At 41.1% G+C, this 24,091-nt stretch overlaps 1 protein-coding gene across 8 annotated transcripts in view; it reads right to left on the minus strand.

The window, feature by feature from the left end:
• The window catches only part of PPP2R5C (protein phosphatase 2 regulatory subunit B'gamma), a 79,085-nt gene that overhangs the window by 10,286 nt on the left and 44,708 nt on the right, over positions 1-24,091 (minus strand). For all 8 annotated transcript variants that reach the window (XM_056851268.1, XM_056851266.1, XM_056851267.1 and 5 more), the window contains 10 exons: positions 14,737-14,936; positions 11,755-11,865; positions 10,385-10,477; positions 10,166-10,296; positions 7,973-8,032; positions 7,465-7,573; positions 4,910-4,963; positions 2,473-2,643; positions 1,950-2,077; positions 79-180 (listed from right to left, as the gene is read on the minus strand). In XM_056851268.1, the coding sequence (XP_056707246.1) occupies positions 79-180; positions 1,950-2,077; positions 2,473-2,643; positions 4,910-4,963; positions 7,465-7,573; positions 7,973-8,032; positions 10,166-10,296; positions 10,385-10,477; positions 11,755-11,865; positions 14,737-14,936 (1,159 nt within the window). The remainder of the gene's footprint in view (positions 1-78; positions 181-1,949; positions 2,078-2,472; positions 2,644-4,909; positions 4,964-7,464; positions 7,574-7,972; positions 8,033-10,165; positions 10,297-10,384; positions 10,478-11,754; positions 11,866-14,736; positions 14,937-24,091) is intronic.

Raw genomic sequence — 24,091 nt, forward strand, 5'->3', positions numbered from 1 at the left:
TTCAGGGTGCTATAATGAGCTCCCCTCTATGCAGTAAAAAAAATAATCAGACAGAAGACTATGTAAGAGGAAACTTACTTAAGTTTTTCTGCTTTAAATTGTTGTGTGCAATCATCAAACAGTTTTTGGTTCATCTCCATGAAGAGTTTGAGAGCATTGTAAATCAAACCATGTATTGTCCTACAAGTTAAAAAAAAGGGGGTTGAGGCTTATTACATTGTCTACCCTTTCTGGTTTAGGCAATTTTTGCCCTGGAAACTGTATTTTAGAAAAAGCCCAGAAATTAGCTGGGCTAAGTTTCTTTTGCTGAAGAATGACTAATACAAATTCTAATGAACCTACACCATATGCATTCTATATTACCTCTCATCATTAAGAAGCCCAAGCATTGTTTAGATGTTATAAAGATCTCCTCCTTTTTAAAAATATTGTCGAAGGCTTTCACAGTCAGAGTTCATTGATTCTTGTAGGTTATCCGGGCTGTGTGACCGTGGTCTTGGTATTTTCTTTCCTGACGTTTCGCCAGCAGCTATGGCAGGCATCTTCAGAGGAGTAACACTGAAGGACAGAGACACTGTCCTTCAGTGTTACTCCTCTGAAGATGCCTGCCACAGCTGCTGGCGAAACATCAGGAAAGAAAATACCAAGACCACGGTCACACAGCTCGGATAACCTCCTCCTTTTTGTTTACAATGTTAACAGGCAAGAAAGTGAATTTTGATACGTTAAACATCACATAGTAACAGAAGTGTTGGGTTTCTTTTTCAAAAAATAATATACTAAACTATATTTTAACTTATTTACAGTAACATATGCAAAAAATACCCAACGGTATTGAACCAATGGGCATCTATTGGGCCAAATGTTTCTTGCCCAAAGCTAAACAGTCTGCAGAAGAAATATTTCTGGTGGATCTTAACTGGAAAAAAAGGTCACCTATTAGCTCAGAACTCAAGCCAATTTAACCAGTTAGGAACAGACATTTAAAGAAAAAGAGAAAAGGCAAGGGACCCAAGACAGCACACTGTCAGGGAGCTATTCTTTAAACTATAACATGTTATATCATTACATCCAAAAGGCAAACCTTTTCAACAGCTATTTCCATCGTGCATGTTAAAGTGAGAAAGTGTGCTGAACTGTGTATGTACAGGGCTTAGTATAAAATGACTGGATGGCCATAAATAGTGAACAAAATATTCTATATGATGTGTATATGTGTGTTTTTTTATAAGGGCTACGGTTAAAATGCTTTTTAAAGTATGTTTTTTTTAAATGTACTTAAAGTCGATACATCAATACTCTAACTGCATCCAGTTAATGTACATCAGCACTTAATAGCATTTACTCAGTATTCTCTTTCATTGTGCTGAAGTGGGAGATTCATCAAGCAGTCTCAGCCACCCCATCAATAATCCTCAAGTCCACAACTAGCACCATGTTGTAGAGCAACTAATGAAACAAATATTCCTCACAGTAGCTCAAACAACAGTTTCTTTAGACATAAAAACAGCTACAGAATCGAGGTGGGTATGTTCCTGCCAGAATTCTAAACTAATCGATGACTGGAAATAACATGTATATGTGAAAAAAGAAGAAAAATAGGAGAGAACAGGAAAAGGGTACACCTCAGTACTGATTATTGCCATATAATTTCAACAGGCCATTATGGTCCAAAATTTACCCACCAAAGTTAGTCTTCCACATATAATGGGAATTAATTAATATGGGCATTGCATCGCATCTAGCGATCTACTGGCACGACGACCTTTCTCATGATGATGATTATTTTATTAGAATTATACCCTGCTCTCTTCCCGGCCAGGCTGGGCTCAGAGAGGCTTCCAACCCTGGGGAAAGTTGATTCCTGAGGTTACAGCATCCACTTGGAATAGCAACCATGCAGTGTTAGACTTTAGGGCATCAAGCAACGTACTATGACAGTTCCTTACTTGTTCCAGTGCGTCTTTGAATTCCGGTACAAGGATGGAAACATGATGGGCAAAATCTTTGCTGCATTGTCACTGATTAAGCTCATAATGTATTCATTATTCCAGTAGTACAGTGCTCGTTCTGCCACCTAAAAGGAAGAGGAACATTTGTGCAACAACTTGAGCAATCCACAAGCCTCTATGGAATTCCTTCTCCCCAACCAGAGAGGGCCTGGCTTCCATCTTGACAGTGATTTCTCCCTGTAGCTTACTTGCCTCCCTAGCTGGTAATTGTGGGAACACTGCTGTGGTTGCCAGTAATGTGTGTCTGGAGCTCACAGAAGTGACAAAATAGCCTACCTTATTAACCTATGTAAAGCTCAAACTCTCACAGCTGAGCTTATTCTTTCGTTGGCTGAAATATTGCACCTTATAATAGACTGAAGTTTAGTAGATTTTGTGTCACAAATCCACAAAGGACCAATTAATGTAGAGTAATGTCAGGATGCCAGACTTAATTGCTGCATTTCCTAGAGTTACCAACCTGAAAGTGTGGACTGGAGACACACTTGGCTAGCTGCCTGAAGAGAGGTTCCATGACCTTTACAAATTCAGACGGTTCAATAACATCTAAAATTTCTTCTAATTCATTTAAAAACATAACTTCTTTTGGACTGTGAGTCTTTGGCCAGTATTTGAGTAGTGCCATCACCACCTGTAAAAACAAAGAAGAGGAAAAATGCCCAGTTTCCAGAACACACTGAAAATAAATGATTTCCAGACCTCTATCACAGCACTTGCAAGTTTGCCACTGTTAGACAGCTGTTTTAAGACTGGTGCTCACAGATTTTGATTCATAACTGCATTCATCAGGCATGTTAGGGGAGCTGCCTTCCAATCAAAACCCTGCTAATCAGGGTTGCCTGTGGCTTTCTAACAAATGCTTTGACTCATAGCAAACATAACTGGGTAAGGTCCTTTGAAATCCTTAAGAGGAATGATCTCACAGTAACAGAACTGCAGTCTTCCCTGTTTACTCAAGGTAGACATTTCTGAAGTACCGTATATACTCGGGTATAAGTTGACCCACCGAATTGGACCACAGAAAAGGGATTTTTTTACTGACCCGAGTATAAGCCGAGGGTCAATAATGCTGCGCTCTAAAATGGCAGCCGCCATTTTAGACCGGGAGGAGGATCTCGCCCCTACCCCGGGTCGCCCTCCCGCCCACCCCGACCCCAGTGCCATCCTACGGGGGGAGGGGGAAGAGCCCTTGAACCCCTTACTCAACGGGAGAGGCGGCGATGCAGCTGGCTAGGGGTGTGTGCCAGAGGCCCCCACAAGCACCAACAGGCTCGCTCGTCAGCTGGTGTCAGCGCGCAGACCGGGTGATCCATGGGGGGGGCAGGGCAGGAAACTTCCGGCGGCGCGTCCAGCGCAGAGGCTGGGGGATTGGGGGGGGAGGGCAGGGCAGGGGCTCCCCGGCAGCGCGTCCAGCGAGCAGGCCGGGTGATCCATGGGGGGGGGGGAGGGCAGGGCAGGAAACTTCCGGCGGCGCGGCCAGCGCAGAGGCTGTGGGATTGGGGGGGAGGGCAGGGGCTCCCCGGCGGTGCGTCCAGTGCGCAGGCCGGGTGATCCATGGGGGGGAAGGCAGGGCAAGAAACCTCCGGCGGCGTGGCCAGTGCAGAGGCTGGGGGATCGGGGGGGAGGGCAGGGCAGGAAACCTCCAGCGGCGCCAACGACGTTCCCTGGCCCCCGGGCTGGCCAGCCAGACGGGGCCGCGGGGAAAGGTGGGACAGCGCGGTGGGGGGTGGAAGAAACCGCCACCGCCGCCCAGCAGAAGGTGCAGTGGGGTGGTGTGGTGTTGGGGAGGCGGGACAGCCCACCCATCAGCTGGCCGGAGGAGGGGGGAGCTCGCTGGCGCGGCAGGAGACTCAGCACGGCTCCATGCGGTGGTGGGGGGGGAAGAAACCGCGAAATACCGTATTGACCCGCGTATAAGCCGAGTTGGGATTTTTCAGCCCTTTTTTTGGGTTGAAAAACTTGGCTTATACGCGAGTATATACGGTACATCTTTTTTTAAGTGTGTGCACAAAATACAGCCACTCTATTTCAAAGGAATGCTTTCTAATGACTGAGACTCCTGAAGAGATTAAAGTGCTCATGACAAGAGCTTTCCACTAACACACACAACAATACACAAGGTTCTGTATATTTTTACTATGCTCTTCTGGTTCTGACTGCTGTACTTAATGTGGCATGAGAAGCCACATCCAAGTCCTGGCTAATATTTTTAGGTTATTAAATGAGTAGATTAAATGAACAATTTCATACTCAGCTTCTCCCATATGTCCCCGCAAGTCACATCTTGCTGTTTCCTTCATTATTATATTTCTGTCAGGAGTGAGCCAAAGTAAACTTCGCAGTCCTGCAAATAATGCCTTGTTCTGAAATGGCTGCATTACAAGATACCCTGGTGGTAAATGGTTCCCAATGCTTATAGAAAGCATCTTCCATCACATTTTGTTTCCCCCACTGTATTCTCAAGCATTAGATTATGCTTGAGCACCTGGGTTGTTCCCTGGCATGTGTAGAATAGGGATGGACTGTAACCAACTTGCTAGACAGACTTTGAAACAGGAGTTCTGCTATACTAGTACAACACAAGCAGCGAGGGGGAAGTGAATAAAGGGATGACCTTGATAGTAGTGGCCAGAACTAATAAGACATTTGTGTCTCTGTAACTAAAAATTTACAAGTTGTCTCTCTTCAACAGAAAGGTTTAGCACATAGCAACTTATGGTTAGCATTCTGAAGTTGAGATGGCATGTGATATATTTACATTAATGTTTACTAACGCATGCAACATAATACTGAACTCCAACAAATAATTAGTTATTTTAAATGAAGAGATTAGATTGCAAACATGTTTTTGTTAATATACTTTAAAGGGCAAAAAACAGAAGAGAAATAAAACTTACTGGCTCAGTAAGTGTGCTGTCCTTTTCTAAAAACTGAACTACACAGTATGCCAGCTGAATTGGGGAGAAAAAAGTAACATTATTAAGGCTAAACAAAAAAACAACCCTATGGAAGTCAAGCAAATTTTGTTGCTACTGAATGTCTATGTTACTGTGCATGAAAGGGTTAGAACTTAAAAGTGCAAAGACCACAAAATCCCAGTAAAACCTAAAATTCTAATTACAGTCTCGGAACAGTCGATCCATGAAACTAAATCTCAGTCTAACCATGAGAACTGGGATTTTCACATGAAGCTACCTCCTGCTGAGCCAGAACTAAATTAGTATTGTCTACTCTAACCAGCAGCAACTCTCCAGGATCCCAGGTAGAAGGCTTTCATATCACTTACTCCCTGATCTTTATAACTGAAGACCCCATGCATGCAAAGCAGGGACTCTATCCACCACCCTCCACCTCCCCTTGTACATTCAGTTAATACATAACATACTTTCGCACAAGGCAACTGTGCTTTACAGAACTTTAACAGCACTGATAAAACCATTTATTTGCACATTCTTCATTTTGCGCACATGAGATATATGCCCTGTTACTGAAAAATACTACTACACACTTACATTTTACAATCTTTTTTCCCCTAATGACAAAAATGTTAGGATTCTTGGGCTGGATCCTACCATTTCTGAGTTGGAACAGGCTACGCTTTTTAGTGGACACTTTCGTGCATATGCATCAAAATAGGCATGGGTTTGTAATGTTCCTGCAAGAACTGGCCCAGTTTGCAAATTCAGTCCCAGCCTGCAATAGCACAGCTAGCAAGAGGCTCCAGGGGAAAACACAGATTGTTGCGGAACCAGGTTACCCATGCCAGCTGTTATAATCCTTGCTGAACTATTGCATAAGGTGTTGCATTCCACTAGATCAGGAACACAGAAAATTAAAAGCCACTAAAAAAAACCCCAAGTCTGTAAGAGATAGGGATGTTTCAATTTAGCTTTAACTGTCTGCTAACCACCACAAGAATGTGCAGAAATGCCCAGCAACCAGTGATTATGAACCACGGGGGATATTTTGCACGATCAACAAGATGAAGCGAGGAGATTCGAAAGATAAAGTTTACGCTCACAGCCGCCTTTGCCTGAACTGAAACTACACTACAGGCTTATAAAGAGCTGAGCGGAGGAATTCGAGAACCCTCATCTCCCCAGATGAAACTCTGCCCTAGCTCTTGAAATGATGACTAAATAAAGTCCCCCCCCTTCTCCTAGGAGTGTTGATTGGAAAGAATAAGTTAAGTAAGGGACACAGCAAAGGCGGGCAAAGTAATTAAAAACAAAATGGGCTGAATCCAGCAGCGCCATAGCCTATTGTACAGTTTATCTGAACCTGGATTTATCCAAAGGCAGCTGTGTATTCCACACTATAAAAATAGTAATACACAATGCTGAGCCTTGCCAGATGGCTCTTTGTGTCTGCATAAGAGAAAACACACACCACCTTGCTTCCTGGTAATGGAAACACACTACTATTTATTGAAGGATAAGACAAGGAAGCCATTCCAGGAAAATACACACATCTAGAACATTTTAATACACATCTGAAATATGAATATATTACTATTTATTCAACACACGTTAACTTCCGTTCTCCATTTGTGTGAGGTGGCCTGTAGCAATTAGAAATATTTTTAAAACCATTTAAAAATTAAAAGAGTTTCAACTTGCACATACAGCTTACAGATGAAGCAGAGGAGTCCCAGAAATCAGCTAAGATACAGAATGTCCCTAGAATGACAGCAACCACACTTAAAGCCAAAAAGTTGTCAAAAAACGGACTTTAACTTTCCCCTGAAGGTCAGGGAAGTCAGACTGAAAGTTTGTTTTGAAGTAATAAGCCAGGAGCCATGGCTGATAAAGGCTTCGCTTCCACCACACCTCAAGTTGCCTTAGCTTCCCATAATAATTGCACAGTGGCACAAAGTTTGAACCTAAATGGCAAAAAAGCCATTCTGTCACCCTGTATGATTTTTAAAACTCAGCACCATACAGAAACGGTGATAAGAAGAAGAAGAGTTGGTTTTTATATGCCAACGTTCTCTACCACTTAAGGAAGAATCAAACCGGCTTACAATCACCTTCCCTTCCCCTCCCCACAATAGGCACCCTTGTGAGGTAGGTGGGGCTGAGAGAGCTCTAAGAGAGCTGCGACTAGCCCAAGGTCATCCAGCTGGCTTCATGCGTAGGAGTGGGGAAGCAAATCCAGTTCACCAGATTAGCCTCCGCTGCTCATGTGGAGGAGTGGGGAATCAAACCGGTTCTCCAGACCAGAGTCCACCACTCCAAACCACTGCTCTTAACCACTACACCACGGTGGCCAGCATTAAGTTTTCAGTACTGAACAAATGTTTAACTGTCTAGGTAATTCACTCTGCAAATGAAGATGAACTTCCTGCAAGCACCTTCATTTTACCTTTTCCTAAATATGCTGCTGATTGATTGATAAAAGACAAACTCAAAGTGTATTTTTAAAAACAACATTCACACATATAATCATTTACCTGTGGATGGTAGACACTGAGTGATTTCACTTTGTGCAAAGGTAATAACACCTTCAGAAGGAAGATTTTGTGCTCTTCTTTCAACGGTAAGGCAAATCCATTAATTATACTGAGAGGGGGAAAATTGGGAATTCAGGCTTTATTAACATTTATCACATTTTCAACTTTTAAATTTTAAAATTTTATTTATTCCCAGCTGTGTTTCCATGTAGATTTCAACATTAGTTTGTCTAATAACTACAGTCTAAATACTTACTTAAAAGCAAATACAGACTCTTATATATTAAAAAGTTTAGGGAGACTCTTTGCCAGAATCTTGCCTTGACATTAAACGATAGACCCATGTTTGTATTTACACCTTTGTGATTATGATATTCTTTAGTTATAATTCAGTTAAGCTGCACAAAATGTTTATTTCAATCCAAAGCTCATTCTCATTGGAATGAACTTCATTCTGTTTTAAAGCTCAAATGGCAGTATTATAATGTATAGTTGTAATGCAGCTTACCTTCCCAATATTTCCAGTAATTCTGCTATGCCATTGTGATGTTCTGTTTCATAAATAAACCTGACAAAGCAAACTCGTTATTAGCAGTGAGGACCGACGGAGTTATTCACATCTGTGTGGTAACATATGTGGTTCACCTTTTCTACAAGAACTTGAGATGTAACAATCATTTGAAATACTGCTGAAAATATTGTTTCCGTTTCCAATACTCACTCATTCTACTTAAAGGTGGGTCACAGAATTTTGTACCCCCCACAAGTAAGCACAGTATTCCAGTGTGTGTGTTGGTGTGTGTGTGTGGGTGGGTGTTATCAAATCGTTGGCGGTAATCAAGTATACAAGTGGCCGATGGGAGATGATATTTTTACAGCAGTATACACCAGCCACTACCCCGTTGCAAGACTTACACATTAATGCTATTAATACCAAATCTATTGGATTCTATGGCTTCACTGCCTTATAATGTTACTATGGCAAAACTGAAGTTATACCACGAGTCCATGAAACTTTTCAAACTGGCAAACTGCACCAGGCTGCAAAACTTTATATAAGCTGATCCTTCTTAAGTGTAACCTACAAGTGTACAACTGGCTTCAGCACTGCAGCCTAAGTCAATAGAATAAGAGGATGACATCTGACTTTAAACACTGGTTCTCATTTGAGCCACTAACATTTTTGGCCATGAGTTTTTCAGGCCTCTTTCTATACCTGAAAGAGCTAGAGATCTTTTTGCAGACAACACACCCTGGGACTTCCAATATGCTTCCTAAATCAGGATAATGAGAAAGCATGCCCATGCTGAAATATCGAAATTAAACCCTATTCTATTTTAGCACTACTCTATCTAAGCATGGATACTACTGTCATAACACCGTGCACACCAGTCTTAATCACAGCCTTCCTGTCAGGATATTTTTAGATCCGCCATCCCATATCGCTATTAGCATCATTATCCTGAGAAAGCACACACACTCATCTACAACATTAATGTGGGCAGAGAATAGCCAAAACCTGCAACATGTGAAAAGCTGGTGCTTATTTGCTATTTTTAGACAGCATCTCTCCCCCCCACCACACACAAAACACATATTTGTTACTATTTGTATGCAAGATAAGCTCTCTCTACAGCTGATGCCTTTGTCTTTTATGGATGAACTGTCAAAAAGCTGCAGTGTAATTGGCATTATACTCTTTAAGGGACAGTGCCATATGTTCCCTTTTGGGAAAATGGCACAAGGTAAAAAATGTAGAAAGATGAGCTAAAAGCAGGCAATGTCAATATAGTTCAATATGGCTGGAGGGGAGAAAAGGCAAGCAAGCACGTGGCTTTTAATGGCTTTATTTCCCCCCCAGCCTGATTTCTATACTATGAGTATACCAAAATACCAAATAAAAAGGTAAAGGTCAACACACCACCTATTCGTAAGCTGCTATGTCACCTGCAATTGCATAATGATTGTATGAATATATATATATATTTAAAATCTGCATATCAGAAAGCTGTCATATGAGACTGGAAAAAGTTCTTGTGCCGAAATACAATAGAATTGCAACCCTAAGGAAGTCAAATGCTGTGGTTTGATCTTTAAAGACACAAAAAGCAACACAGGACAAAAGCTGCCCCCAAACAAGAAGTGGATGACTCCAAATTCTGTGCCCAGATCTTCTAACCCAACGGTGTCAAACATAAGGCCTGGGGTCGGATCTGGCCCCTTGAGAGCTCTTATCCAGCCCGCGAGCCCCCCCCACTCCTGAGGGGTCAATTATCAAAGACTGTTAAATAAAAGAAAATACTGTAAGAGCGTTATTGTTTTAAGCATGTTTGTATTTTAAGTAAAAAAAATATCATTAATTGGCTTTGCCTGTGTCTTCTATAAAGTTTTGTATCTCCGGTTCACGACATTAAATTTTATGGTACACATGGCCCGGCCCGACCAAGTGACACTGATGTCATATCCAGCCCTCCTAACAAATGAGTTTGACACCCCTGTTCTGACCTGTTACTTTCCTCCTCTTGTTTGGTCTTACCAGTGCAGCTTAAAATCATGCTAAAGTTACAAAACAAAGTTGATTTGCGAGCTTTGCAGTGGGACACCTTCAAAAACAACAAAACACACCTCTCAGTACTTCAAGACAGAAGAGTTTTGAAACAACTTACTGATTAAAACGCATCAGCACAGAATGACAACATACCTATAAAATATATTGTTAATTTGCTTCCTGATGTAAGCTCTTAGGCCTAAGAATTTCCCATATATTCTGTGCAGAGTCGTCTTAAGAAAGTCTCTCTCCCGAGGATCTTCACTATCAAAGAGCTCTAAAAGCTGCAAGAGACACATATTTACTTGTTTAATCGATTTCACATTAATCTGGATTGAAACTTTGAAGATATATTCATTTTTTTAACCTCACCTGCAATACAAACTTCTGATCAATATATTTCTTAGCTATATTAGGTTGGAAATCTGGAGATTCTAAAAACCTTAAGAAAAATTCATAAACAAGCTGAAAAAGATCCACAAAACACAAGATTAGTTTAAAAAAACAGAAAGGCAAATTTGATTTTTTAAAAGCAGATAAATCGTACTCAATTTTAAACAGCTTTTATAGCAAAATTCAAACATACTATGAAGATACTATTTGCCTCATTTACTTCCAACTTGCAACTGTATTCTCTTAAACTATTAAGTTCTGTGGACACAACACTCCCAGATCTTTTCCTGCAAGCTTCTCTGAAACAAAGGGGTGATGTAAAGCTCCCACTCATTTCAATGGAGCAAGACAAGAAGTGCCCAGAAGACTGTGCCCTAAATTTCGGAATGCAGCAGGTATGCTGTAACAAGTGAACTAAAATTAATTAAATAAATAAAAACAACCTTCGGGTTCTGACCTAATACAAACATGAGAGATCTCTCTTAACTGCAGTTCAAAGTTCAGGAGTTGGAGGTGGGAAAGCGCGCTTCCTCCCTGCTACAGCATACACTGATACCAAAAGTTACTGCATTTAATGCTAACCGGATTCCACAATTTTTGAAGCGAATCCCTTGCAAATTAAGACTTGCAAATTAAGACCGGGGGGGGGGGGGGGCACATCCCTTCAAAGCCATTAGGGTGAGAGAAGTGGAACTATGGAAACAGACTGCAGGATTCTGTTCTGAACTGCATTTAAGAGATTGGGGCAGTTACATCTGCACCAGCCCTGTGAGATGCTGATATCAGTATTTATCTAATCATGTGAACTATTTTAATATCTCTCTCTAGATCAAAACAGTCTGTACAGCGCAGGGAGAGGTAAAGCGAGGCCCACCGGCTGCCATACAGGAAAACACACAGGTCACTCGCTCTGAGACAAAAGGGTATGTATGCAGTTTTGCAGATTCATGCAGCCACAGGCATCGTATAATCCACCCTGATTTTGGTGCTAATGCTACGCCCCTGTCATTTAATAAGACAACGCTGAATTTATATGTACCAGCTTTCTGTTTACACAATAGTTCACACAGAAGTGACATGTATCAAAGCTATAGTGCTAATCAGACAAAAAAGAATAACAGCAACAAATACCAATGCACAAATATTCTACTTTTAGTAAAATACTGAGTCAAGATAAGCTTAACATGGGAGAAGCAGACTGACCCCATAACAAGCAAGCTGCCTTATCCCATCCCAAGCAAAATGCAGAGGTAAATGACGGGCCAAAGTTTACCATCTTTTATTTTGCAATAACTTTAAGACCCACTTTGTGCTTAATCAGAAGAAAAGAGATTATGCCTCCAAAGTACCTGTAGATGAGGCCAAGCGGCTTCTAAGGTTGGTTCATCCTCCTCTGGGTCAAATTCTGCCCCCGTTGGATTAGATGAAGGTGGTAATGTGCGAAACATATTAACTGCAAACTAAAAAAAATCAAACATGCCAAAGTTTTGATACAGAAAAGGAATTTCAGTGATACTTACTCAGTGGCCTGGGAGCCACAAGTGGCTCTTTGACATGCCACCCGTGGCTCTTCCGAGCACCATTCTCCAATATGGCACCTGAGCCATGCTTCAGGGAAGGGGGGCAAGGGCCTTGCCCTGTGGGGCTTGTGGTTAGCAAGTTAATCCCCCATAAAAACAGCCACTGCCAGAGGAACTTCCCTCAGATGCAGGCCTCATGGCAAGGAAGGAAGTAAAGGTGGCTATTTTGGTTGATGGCAGTTGCAAATGGGGCTCTCTGTGAGCCAGAGTGAGCAGCGCTGACCTATTCGCATGAAGATGTCACTGTTATTTTGTTATTCTAAACTAAGAACTGTTATTCTAAATTGTTATTCTAAATTTAGAATAACTGTTAATCTGTTATTCTAAAAACTGTTATTCTAAATTAAGTTGAATACTACTTGCTATTGAGAACTTTATCATGCATGTTTCAGCTTCATGCTTTTGCCCCAAAAGTAATGTTCTCTTTGCTATAAGAGAACTTTTGGGAAGTGTGCCTTAATAAAGGAAAAATAAGGTGCAGAGATGTATCAGCAGATTTTTTTCTAAAGGAGCAATCAAACCCAGTCAATGTGTGTGTGTTAAGTGCCGTCAAGTCGCTTCCGACTCATGGCGACCCTATGAATGAAAGTCCTCCAAAATGTCCTATCTTTGACAGCCTTGCTCAGATCTTGCAAATTGAAGGCTGTGGCTTCCTTTATTGAGTCAATCCATCTCTTATTGGGTCTTTCTCTTTTCCTGCTGCCCTCAACTTTTCCTAGCATGACTGTCTTTTCCAGTGACTCTTGTCGTCTCATGATGTGACCAAAATACGATAGCCTCAGTTTAGTCATTTTAGCTTCTAGGGTCAGTTCAGGCTTGATTTGATCTATAACCCACTGATTTGTTTTTTTTGGCAGTCCACGGAATTCGTAACACTCTCCTCCAACACCACATTTCAAAGGAATCTATTTTCTTCCTATCAGCTTTCTTCACTATCCAGCTTTCACACCCACACATAGTAATAGGGAATACGATGGCATGAATTAATCTAGTCTTGGTGGCCAGTGACACATCCTTACACTTCAAAATATTTTCTAGCTCCTTCATGGCTGCCCTTCCCAGTCTCAATCTCTTTCCGATTTCTTGACTGCAGTCTCCCTTTTGGTTGATGGTGGAGCCAAGGAATGGAAAGTCTTGAACAATTTCAATTTCCTCATTGTCAACCTTAAAGTTGTGTAATTCTCCTGTAGTCATTACTTTTGTTTTCTTGATGTTCAGCTGTAGTCCTGCTTTGGCACTTTCTCTTTTAACCTTCAGCAGTAGTCGTTTCAAATCTTCACTATTTTCTGCCAATAATGTAGTGTCAACAGCATATCACAAATTATTAATGTTCCTCCCTCCAATTTTCACTCCACCTTCATCTAAATCTAATCCAGCTTTCCTAATTATATGTTCTGCATATAGATTGAAGAGATAGGGAGATAAAATACATCCTTGTCTGACACCTTTGCCAATTGGAAACCATTCCGTTTCTCCATATTCTGTTGTAACTGTGGCCTCTCGTCCAGAGTACAGGTTGCGCATCAAAACGATCAGATGTAGTGGCACACCCATTTCCTTTAAAACCAGCCATAGCTTTTCATGATCCACACAGTCAAAAGCTTTGCTGTAATCTATGAAACACAAGCTGATTTTCTTCTGAAATTTTCTCGTATGCTCCAGTAACCAGTGTATATTTGCAATATGATCTCTAGTGCCTCTTCCTTTTCTGAAATCAGCTTGAACATCAGGCATTTCTCGTTCCATATATGGTAACAGCCTTTGCTGTAAGATTTTGAGCATCACTTTAAGAGTTTCCTCAGACATCCATCGAGGTTTTTCTTTTCTTTTGGCTACAGGAATAGTCTTTGCACATTCTTCCTTGATAATATCTCAAGTTTCCACCCATATTTCTGCAGGTTTACATTCACTTGAACTCAGTAATGCAAATCTGTTCCTTACATGGTCTTTAAACTCTTCCGGAATATTGCTTAGATTGTATTTTGGTGCTATGAATGTTTTGGTGTTTTTCTTAAGCTTTATCTTGATTTTCGATATTAACAATTCATGATCTGTACCGCAGTCGGCTCCTGGTCTTGTTTTGGCCGAGAGAATAGAGCTTCTCCATCTTCTGCTTCTATTGATATAATCTATTTGATTTCTATACTGGCTGTCTGATTTCTATACTGGCCAGTCAAGAGATCTCGCAAATTTTCATTTTGCACTTTGCTGACCATCAGGTGGTATTCTTGTGCTAACCAGAATCAGAGATGAACTTGCTGTGGGGTGTCTCTGTCTCTGTGTCTCTCTGTGTCTCTCTCTCTCTCTATATATATATATATGACTTTCATAACTCAAAGTTACATCAGGATATACCTTAACTATTAAGCGATCTTTACTGTGAACTGTTGCTTTGTAGACATAAAACACAATTGGTGAACCATCGTAATATTCATAAGAAATAAAAGTAGAACTTGCTAGACTGAAGCCAGCCCATCAGTGATGCACAGGATATGCTTTGTGTTGTTATCACGGTGAGGCTTTACTACATTCGTTATAATGGCAAGCCTGAAAGTGCAAAACACTCCTGAAAGCCAAGCCATTCCTGCAATTCTTGTATACTGATAATATATATAACTGAAAATGTTCTGTAGCACAATAGAAAGTGTGAAGAAAACCCTTTAGTCAAAATCCTACTCAAGAAAACTTCACTCAAACAAAACTGCTTAATTCTGAGAGAATTTTTAGAATAATTTTATTTAAATTACTTACCATATGTACTACTTCTGGGTAAATAGGTTCTGTGATCACATTGCGATTATGTGTGATGTATTCTACCATTTCACTTAAAGCTGCTCGTTTCACTTCCTTCCACTTTAGGTCACTTAGTGGATCAGAAACAAAGTCAAAAAGGACACAACATTGTCGCAACTTCTGAATAAAGAGCTTTTCTTGCTCTGCAGGGGGAACATCTGAAAGGAGCGAAAATATTCTGTTGTTACATGCTTACACACAGCTGTCTTGATATTGTGGAAGACCACAGTATCATGAAACAGGGAGAATAAGACAAGAAAAGCAAAGTTGTAATGGCTGAGAAAATGTTGTACTTCAGCTTGTGATGAACCATGTTCTACTTTTTCTTCCTCTATTTTTTTGAGTACGTGCTTATAGCCTGTCCTTGTTATATAATCCCTACATTGTAAATTTTGTTGGTTAACAAAAGTATTTAATTCAGAAGTTCAAAAAGTATTTAGTCCTTCAGATATATGAGGTTGGCATTATGACAGAATTAAAATAGAGTATTTCCACATTATCTATAAATGTGGCACATCTGTAGGCTGAAATTCCCCCAAACTCTCCCTCTTTCTCAACGGGACAATTCTCTACCCCTCCCTCAAAAGGGAAAAAAGTATACCAAGAAGATATTTAAACACCATGCAGAAAGCTGAAATTCTGTACCTATATGGTTCCAAGGAAGCTTTGACTCTCAAAAGCTTACATCCCTCCCAAAAAAAGCTCATTGGTCTCTAAAGTGCTACTGGACTCAAATCTAGCTCTTCTATACACCAACATGACTACCCTTTGAAACTACCAAGAAACTGCAATTACTAGAAGAATTTGAAAATGGTATGTTTACACATCTGTCAGCCAAAACCTGGGAGGAAGTTTACCATCATAAGAGAGGTCAGCACCTCAGCACAGAGCAAGCAAAACTATATGGAAGAGAACACTGGGTGGTGGTTCTGTTTCTCAGACTTGAATTACACATCAAAATCTCTCCTCTATAAACATCTTCCTGAAAGTAGAAAGCTACCACAATATTATGCATTATGGAAGGCTCTGTCTGACTGCCAAGTGTTCAGCAGCTATTATGTCCCTAATTGAGCGCCATCTATTGTTTGATCTTGTTTTAATGATATTGGATGTTATTTTAATGTATGTTGGGTTGGGGTCACTGGGGACGTGGGGGGGGAGGTAGTTGTTAATTTCCTGCATTGGGCTGGAGGTTGGACTAGATGACCCTGGTGATCCCCTGGCTTTGGCTGGGGAAGGTGGGATAGAAATTTAAATAAATAAATAAATAGGCAGCAGGATGAAGTGGAATCTTTGTCTCTGACATGCTAGTTTTTATTCTCTTGCAAGAATTTTTTTTAAATGTGGGGAAGTATTCAGAAATTGTACCACCCACATGAAATCTGAAACAGTACAAAATTAATAAGAAAATGTACCCAGAACACATTATAAGCGAGCTAAAAGTCCAAGTTTAGCAGGTGTGGAGAGGACTGGAGTGGGGCTGTGGCTCACTGACAGAGTATCTGCTTTGTATGTCGAAGGTTCGAGGTTTAATCCCTGGCATGCCCACTTAAAAAAAAAAAGAATCAGGAAGTTGGTGATGTGAAAGACCTCCACCTAAGAGCCTAACTAGACGTTACAAACTATACAAGTTTGTCTTGTGACTTGCAGCCAATACTGTAGTTGTGAGTTCCCAGTGGCAACTCATAAATAAACCTGCAGCAAGGACTGCCAGATTTGGATTGGGACTGCCATGCAGAAGCAGGAAGAATTCCTGCTGTCTCTCCTGAGTTTTCAGTGACTGAAACAACCTGGGAACTGTTGGGGGCGTTATTTGCTCTGTGGGGAGCCAGCATATGCACTGTATGCTTGTATGTGCTGACTTACCAGACAAAATAATGCCCCATGGCCCCTGGGCTGTTTCAGCTGCTGAAAACAGCACAGGCAGGAAGGCAGGAATTCCTCTGCCTCCTCTGGTGCTGTCCTGATCCAAATAGGACCTTGTCATGTGTTTACTCCAGGGTGATTTGATTGAAATCCAATCGCTTTAAATAACGATTTAAATCACTAGTCAGTGAGACTAGATTTCAATCATGGTTTTCTACATAAATAAATGTCCTCTGAAACTAACATGGCTTACCATGAAATCTGAATACGTTTGCATAAATTCTTAAAAATGAACTTATGACCATTCTATCAAAAGCTATTTTTTGTTGTTATGAACTATGAAAAGAACATCTTCAAACACCGTAATAGTTCATAAATTGGGGCCTGATACTGTGGGCCATGCACTAGCAACTCACCACAGGTGTCTTCTACAGATCTACCTAGATGAGCTTTTATCCTTCTTTTATGTCTAGTAACTGCCTGGTCTCTCATTACTCCAATGGCAAACTGGAAAAAACAGGGACATTTACTTCCCATCTCAGTGGAAAACAATGATTTTCTCAGTGTCTACCAGCCTGAGATTATTTACTGTTTTGTGGGGTAGGGCTGTTAAAAGAGAAGATGTAAGGGAACAACAAGGATTATAAGAGCTAAGAAATAGCTTCATTGGAAAAGCAGAGTTTGATCTGAAGGCAGAAAGCGATCAGCAGTAAACAATATACAGCCTGCATATTTCCCTAAAAGACAACCTCTGTGACCTATTTCTGGCTTCAGAGAAAGCAAGATTTTCTTGCACAGATTTAGTTAGTTCTGAATAGGAAACAACTTGCTTTAGAATGTACATTAGTAATCAGTTTGATTTTTATATTACGTGTTAGTGTAAGCTCACTAAACAGTTAGGCCAGTGATGGTGAACCTTTTAGAGATCGAGTGCCCAAACTGCAACCCTGCATCGGCAGCCGAGCCGGGGAAGGAAAGCAGCTGGAGCATAGCCTCCACCCCTTCAGTTTGGTTCTTTTTCCAACTGTTATCTTCATACGAATTAAAAAAGACTGTTATGCAGGGGGGCTGATGGTGGGGACAGCCCTCTGCATGGGCTCAGAGGCACCTTCGGTTGCATGAACGAGCAGAGTGGAAACCCGAGCTAAGTGAAGGGCTTGGCTCCAGCACAAACGCCAGGCGGGCCCCCGTTCGGCCCTCACCCAGGTGTCCCACTCCCAGTCCAGCCCCGTCCCGGCTCCGCCTCTTCCAGTCCTCGGCAGAAGGCTCTTCTTTGTCTTCACTTCCGGAGCGCGCAGCCGGTGACTGCGGAGAAGGCACTGGGAAGGAGCCTGGCTCTTCCCGGAGGACTCGGGAAGGCACCGCTGGTCCCCAGCCTCCTCAGCTGGGGGAACAAACTCAGGCAAACTCTGTGCTGGGGCGATGGCTCACGTGCCCACAGAGAGGGCTCTGAGTACTACCTCTGGCACGCATGCCATAGGTTCGCCACCACTGAGTTAGGCAGCAATAGTTCAACACCTTTTATTAGGACCAAAGAAAATCATACAGTAGGAGGCAAGTTGGGGGACTTGAAATCTTGCTTTGTTTGCAACATTTTGGCATAATGTTTTATATAAGTCAATTAGCATGTCCTGTAATGAGCAAAGGAGCAGCTATAACATTTATTAAAGTTTTGTATATTTAGCTATTCTAAGCTGCATCTTTAAAACCAAGCATGAAAGCATCAAAGCAACACAGGAGAATATCCAAATAAACACACAGTGCAGAGCGAAATTCAATTACAGCTTTCGTCAGTGTTACTAGGAGACCACTGATAGCAGATAGCTTGGTAACCACAAAGGTGGTGCTAAAGGACAGCTGTTTATGAACAGAACATCACTCTTATGACAACTGGCAGAATACACGTATCACTTTAACCAAATTTTGAGATCCCTAAAGTCTCAGAGCACCAAAATACTTTAAATAAATGTTTCACTTTTAATGCACTGTAATTTTAAAAAAGCAGACGAGATTCTTTTTCACTACCTGTATAAAATTGCTTGTTATGCAAATACTACTCCTGTAACTACCTTTCCCAGACTCAGCTAAATTCAATTAAAAATTAGCTGCTTTCACATGCAGTATAGCCTAGGCCTTCACAGAAACACTGCAGTAATACATGCAGATAACCACAGATAGATGGGCAGAGCAATCCTGAAAGAAGGGGGACAAATGGCCTTAGGAGCCAGCATGACCTCAGCACCGGCGTGAGAGGCTAAATGGGCACTAACGCTAGCACAGGGTCACTTATGCCGCGCGGCAGCACCACACACGGACATTGGCACAGCTGCTGCAGTAGCATTTCTTTGGTGCAAGGGCTTGCACCAGTGCCAAAGGGCTGATCCCTTTTGCCACAGGAACACCCCCTTTTGCCAGTGCAAGCCCTTGCGCCTGCAAAAAGGGTCGAGTAGCCCTGCAAAACTGCATAGAGCAGTTTCATGGGGTTTGGGGAAAATAACATTTTCGACTTGGTGCGCCAAGCCAACAAGGCGCTCAGGAGGCGGCGCGGCTGCATCATCCCCGGGCCCGCCACAACTACCCCCGCTTAGGATTGCGCTGAAAGTATATACTTGAAATTACCTACTAAACTTAATTTTTTTCGAAGGCTTTCACGGTCAGAGTTCATTGGTTCTTGTAGGTTATCCGGGCTGTGTAACCGTGGTCTTGGAATTTTCTTTCCTGACGTTTCGCCAGCAACTGTGGCAGGCATCTTCAGAGTAGTAACACTGAAGGACAGTGTCTCTCAGTGTCAAGGGTGTAGGAAGAGTAATATATAGTCAGAAAGGGGTTGGGTTTGAGCTGAGTATTGTCCTGCAAAAGTATTGTCCTGTAAGTATCAAGATAATGTGCTAATGAGGGTATGGTATGTTAATATGGAACCATTGTATCCTGAAGTGATCTGTTAATGTGTGTAATCCAGAACTAATCTGTATGGCTATTGTTGAATGTTGTCTTTGTCTGGAGGTTTTTCAGGGCAGGAAGCCAAGCCTTATTCATTCTTAAACTCTCCTCTTTTCTGTTAAAGTTGTGCTGATGTTTATGAATTTCAATGGCTTCTCTGTGCAATCTGACAAAATAGTTGGTAGAATTGTCCAGTCTTTCAGTGTCTTGGAATAAGACCCTGTGTCCTGTTTGTGTCAGTCCATGTTCAGCTACTGCTGATTTCTCAGGTTGGCCAAGTCTGCAGTATCTTTCATGTTCTTTTATCCTTGTTTGTATGCTGCGTTTTGTGGTCCCGATGTAAACTTCTCCACAGCTGCAAGGTATACGATATACTCCTGCAGAGGTGAGGGGGTCTCTTTTGTCTTTTGCTGATCGTAGCATTTGTTGTATTTTCTTGGTGGGTTTAAACACTGTTTGTAGGTTATGTTTTTTCAAAAGTTTCTCCATCCTATCAGTGACTCCTTTAATAAATGGCAAGAATACCTTTCCTATGGGAGACTGTTTTTCTTGAGTTTTCTGATTTTTGTTTGGTTCAATGGCCCTTCCAAGAATGAAATCAGAAGGGCCATTGAACCAAACAAAAATCAGAAAACTCAAGAAAAACAGTCTCCCATAGGAAAGGTATTCTTGCCATTTATTAAAGGAGTCACTGATAGGATGGAGAAACTTTTGAAAAAACATAACCTACAAACAGTGTTTAAACCCACCAAGAAAATACAACAAATGCTACGATCAGCAAAAGACAAAAGAGACCCCCTCACCTCTGCAGGAGTATATCGTATACCTTGCAGCTGTGGAGAAGTTTACATCGGGACCACAAAACGCAGCATACAAACAAGGATAAAAGAACATGAAAGATACTGCAGACTTGGCCAACCTGAGAAATCAGCAGTAGCTGAACATGGACTGACACAAACAGGACACAGGGTCTTATTCCAAGACACTGAAAGACTGGACAATTCTACCAACTATTTTGTCAGATTGCACAGAGAAGCCATTGAAATTCATAAACATCAGCACAACTTTAACAGAAAAGAGGAGAGTTTAAGAATGAATAAGGCTTGGCTTCCTGCCCTGAAAAACCTCCAGACAAAGACAACATTCAACAATAGCCATACAGATTAGTTCTGGATTACACACATTAACAGATCACTTCAGGATACAATGGTTCCATATTAACATACCATACCCTCATTAGCACATTATCTTGATACTTACAGGACAATACTTTTGCAGGACAATACTCAGCTCAAACCCAACCCCTTTCTGACTATATATTACTCTTCCTACACCCTTGACACTGAGAGACACTGTCCTTCAGTGTTACTACTCTGAAGATGCCTGCCACAGTTGCTGGCGAAACGTCAGGAAAGAAAATTCCAAGACCACGGTTACACAGCCCGGATAACCTACAAGAACCAATTAATTTTTTTCAGTCGATTACAAAGTTAGCTTGAACCACTGTGTTTATGGCTGTTAACCGCTTTTAGGTTAGGGAATATAAATTAATTCCTTGTTTAGCCAAAATTCCCTGCAGAGTCCTAACAGCTCATTAGGATTTAATTTTTGGAGAAAAATATGCAGAGGAAATTCTTACAATAGAAAATAATTAGATCAATGTGCAAGCACTTTCTTACTTGGAGTCAAAACTTCCACCCCCCCAGCAGATGAGCCCCATATTGACTGAAAAAAGCTAAACACAAACTACCTGAATTACTTGAAAATTATCCATCTATCTCACAACAAAATAGGAAAAAGGAGAGGGGAATCTCATTTCAGTATGAGTTCAATGAAGATTTAAGTGAACACTAGATCAGAGAAAATGCTGAAGTCACAACATCTTGTTCCATTCATCATACATTTAACTTCTGGGCTTAACTACATTTAAGTCACATATAATATAAAGGGAAAAAATGGATGCTGTTGTTACTGAACAGTAAAAAACCTTAGACAGTTTCACTGTGTAAGGTATATCAAGGACAAAGACAAAGAAGCTGGAGTGATGCAAAAGACAATTTTGTGTAATTCCAAAACAAATACTTGAAAGCAATTCTTATCAGAAATGTAATAAAAAACTGCATGTAACCCAGGAATGAGTACCTCCAAATTTATAACAGGTGACAGTACAATCCTACAGACAACGGATGTTAATTAACTGAAGCGGTTTTCTGGGGCAACAGAAAACAACTCGGCACCATCCTCTATATGACAGCCCTTCAAGTACTCGGAGATGGTTATCATATCCCCTCTCAGTCTTCTCCTCTTCAGGCTAAACAAGCCCAGTTCCTTCAACCTTTCCTCATAGGACTTGGTCTCCAGACCCCTCACCATCTTCAATGCCCTCCTCTGGACACGTTCCAGCTTGTCTACATCTTTCTTAAATTGGGGTGCCCAAAACTGAACACAGTACTCTAGGTGAGGTCTAACTAGAGCACAGTAAAGCGATACCATCACTTCGCGTGATCTGGACACTATACTTCTGTTGATGCATCCCAAGATCGCATTTGCCTTTTTAGCTACTGATTCACACTCCTGACTCATGTTCAGTGTTTGGTCTACTACGACCCCTAGATCCTTTTCGCATACACTACTGCTAAGAAAAGTCTCCCCCATCCTATAATTATGCATTTGATTTTTCCTACCTAAATGCAGAACTTTATATTTATCTCCGTTGAAATGCATTTTATTAGTTTTAGTCCAACTCTCCAGCCTGTTAAGATCATCCTTTAACCTGGCTCTGTCTTCTACCATATTTGCTACCCCTCCCAATTTAATATCATCTGCAAATTTAATAAGCATCCCCTCTATTCCTTCATCCAAATCATTTATAAACATGTTGAACAACACAGGGCCCAGGACTGATCCCTGAGGAACTCCACTAGACACTCCTCTCCAAGTGGATGAGGAACCATTAACAAGCACTCTTTGGGTGCAATTGGTCAACCGGTTACAGATCCACCTAACAGTAATAGGATCTAGATCACATTTTCCAAATTTGTCAACAAGAATATTATGGGGAACCTTATCAAAATCCTTACTGAAATCAAGATAAACTACGTCTACTGCATTAGTCTGACATGACTTGTTCTTGATACTCACTTCAAAGGTTCATATGGCTTTCTAAACCAGATGGAATTTTGAGTTTTGTACCAGTTATTCTGGAGCAGATTCAATCAGCTTTTCTGCTGATAAAAAGGGAGAAAGGGTGCTCTTTAACCACCCAAAAGGTTATACTGGGGATTATGAGACTTGCATGGACAAAAGCCACATGAAAGAGGGGCTGTAGTAAGAAGGGAGTTTGGTGAGATTCAGAGGAAAAGGTGGCTTTATCAATCCCACTGTATGGGAACTAGGGAGGTGATGAGCTGTCTGATGGGTTTCTTGCCTCCAATAGAGCTGTCATGGTTGGAAAAATGGGATGACTGTCCCCCTTAATTTACAAAAATCACATCAAATTACCAATGAAAATGGCAGCAAAAAATTATTTCTTGCAAACAAGTAGCCTCCCTTTAGATCCTATCCTACAACTATAATACTATTAATATTGCAAGCTTAATCCCCAGGAAAATGATGAGGGCAGGGTGGATATAAATAAATTATTTTTAAAAATTAAATCAGATTTTTTTAATAAAATGCTTTTTGAAGAAAAATCTGTCTATAGCTTTCTATTTAAGAGACATTATAGCCCAAAGGTTATTCATCATGAAATAAGGATTAGTTTTTAATTATGTAGCATGAAGCTGTATATTCATGCAATGTTTAAAAATGTTTAGTAAATGAATTCCATTAATCCATCCACAATACCATGCTCTTCCAGAGGTTTCTGTAAGATTATTTTGGGCAATTTTTCTATCTAGAAGATATTATCACAGATCCATTCCCTAATTGGTTATACTACCCAAAGCCTGCGAAGTCTATCTTGAAACACTTACAGAAAATGCTATTGCAAGATGTAAGGGAAAGGAAATTCTATAGTTGTAGTCATTAGTACTGCCCTTATGTTTGGCTCACACAACTGGTGAACTCGGTGGGAAGTCTTGACCAATACGAACCTTGTGACAAGATACAGGCAGAAGGGAGCCTTAGTTATGTTGGGCCCTATGCCAGTAAGATCTCCATTTTATAGGTCAAACTCCTTCCTAGACAAGTAGAAGCAATACGAAACTGGCACTCACACACTAAAGAAATATTCATCCAAGGAACCCTTGCTGAGATATAGAGCACTGAAGAGTGGAATGGTACAGTACAGACCGCTCTCATCAGATCTGGGAAGCTAAGCAGGGCCAGTACTTGGATGGGAGACCACCAAGGAAGACTTTGCAGAGGGAGACAATGGCAAGCAATCTCTGCTTAATCACTTGCCTGGATAACCCTATGGGGTCGCCATAAGTCAACTTTGACTTGACAGCACTTTACACACACACAGGCTATCTATCCACATAAGAGTATATCAATTACCAATCAC

This window comes from Euleptes europaea, chromosome 6, assembly GCF_029931775.1.
Source record: "Euleptes europaea isolate rEulEur1 chromosome 6, rEulEur1.hap1, whole genome shotgun sequence".
Classification (NCBI taxonomy): Eukaryota; Metazoa; Chordata; class Lepidosauria; order Squamata; family Sphaerodactylidae; genus Euleptes; species Euleptes europaea.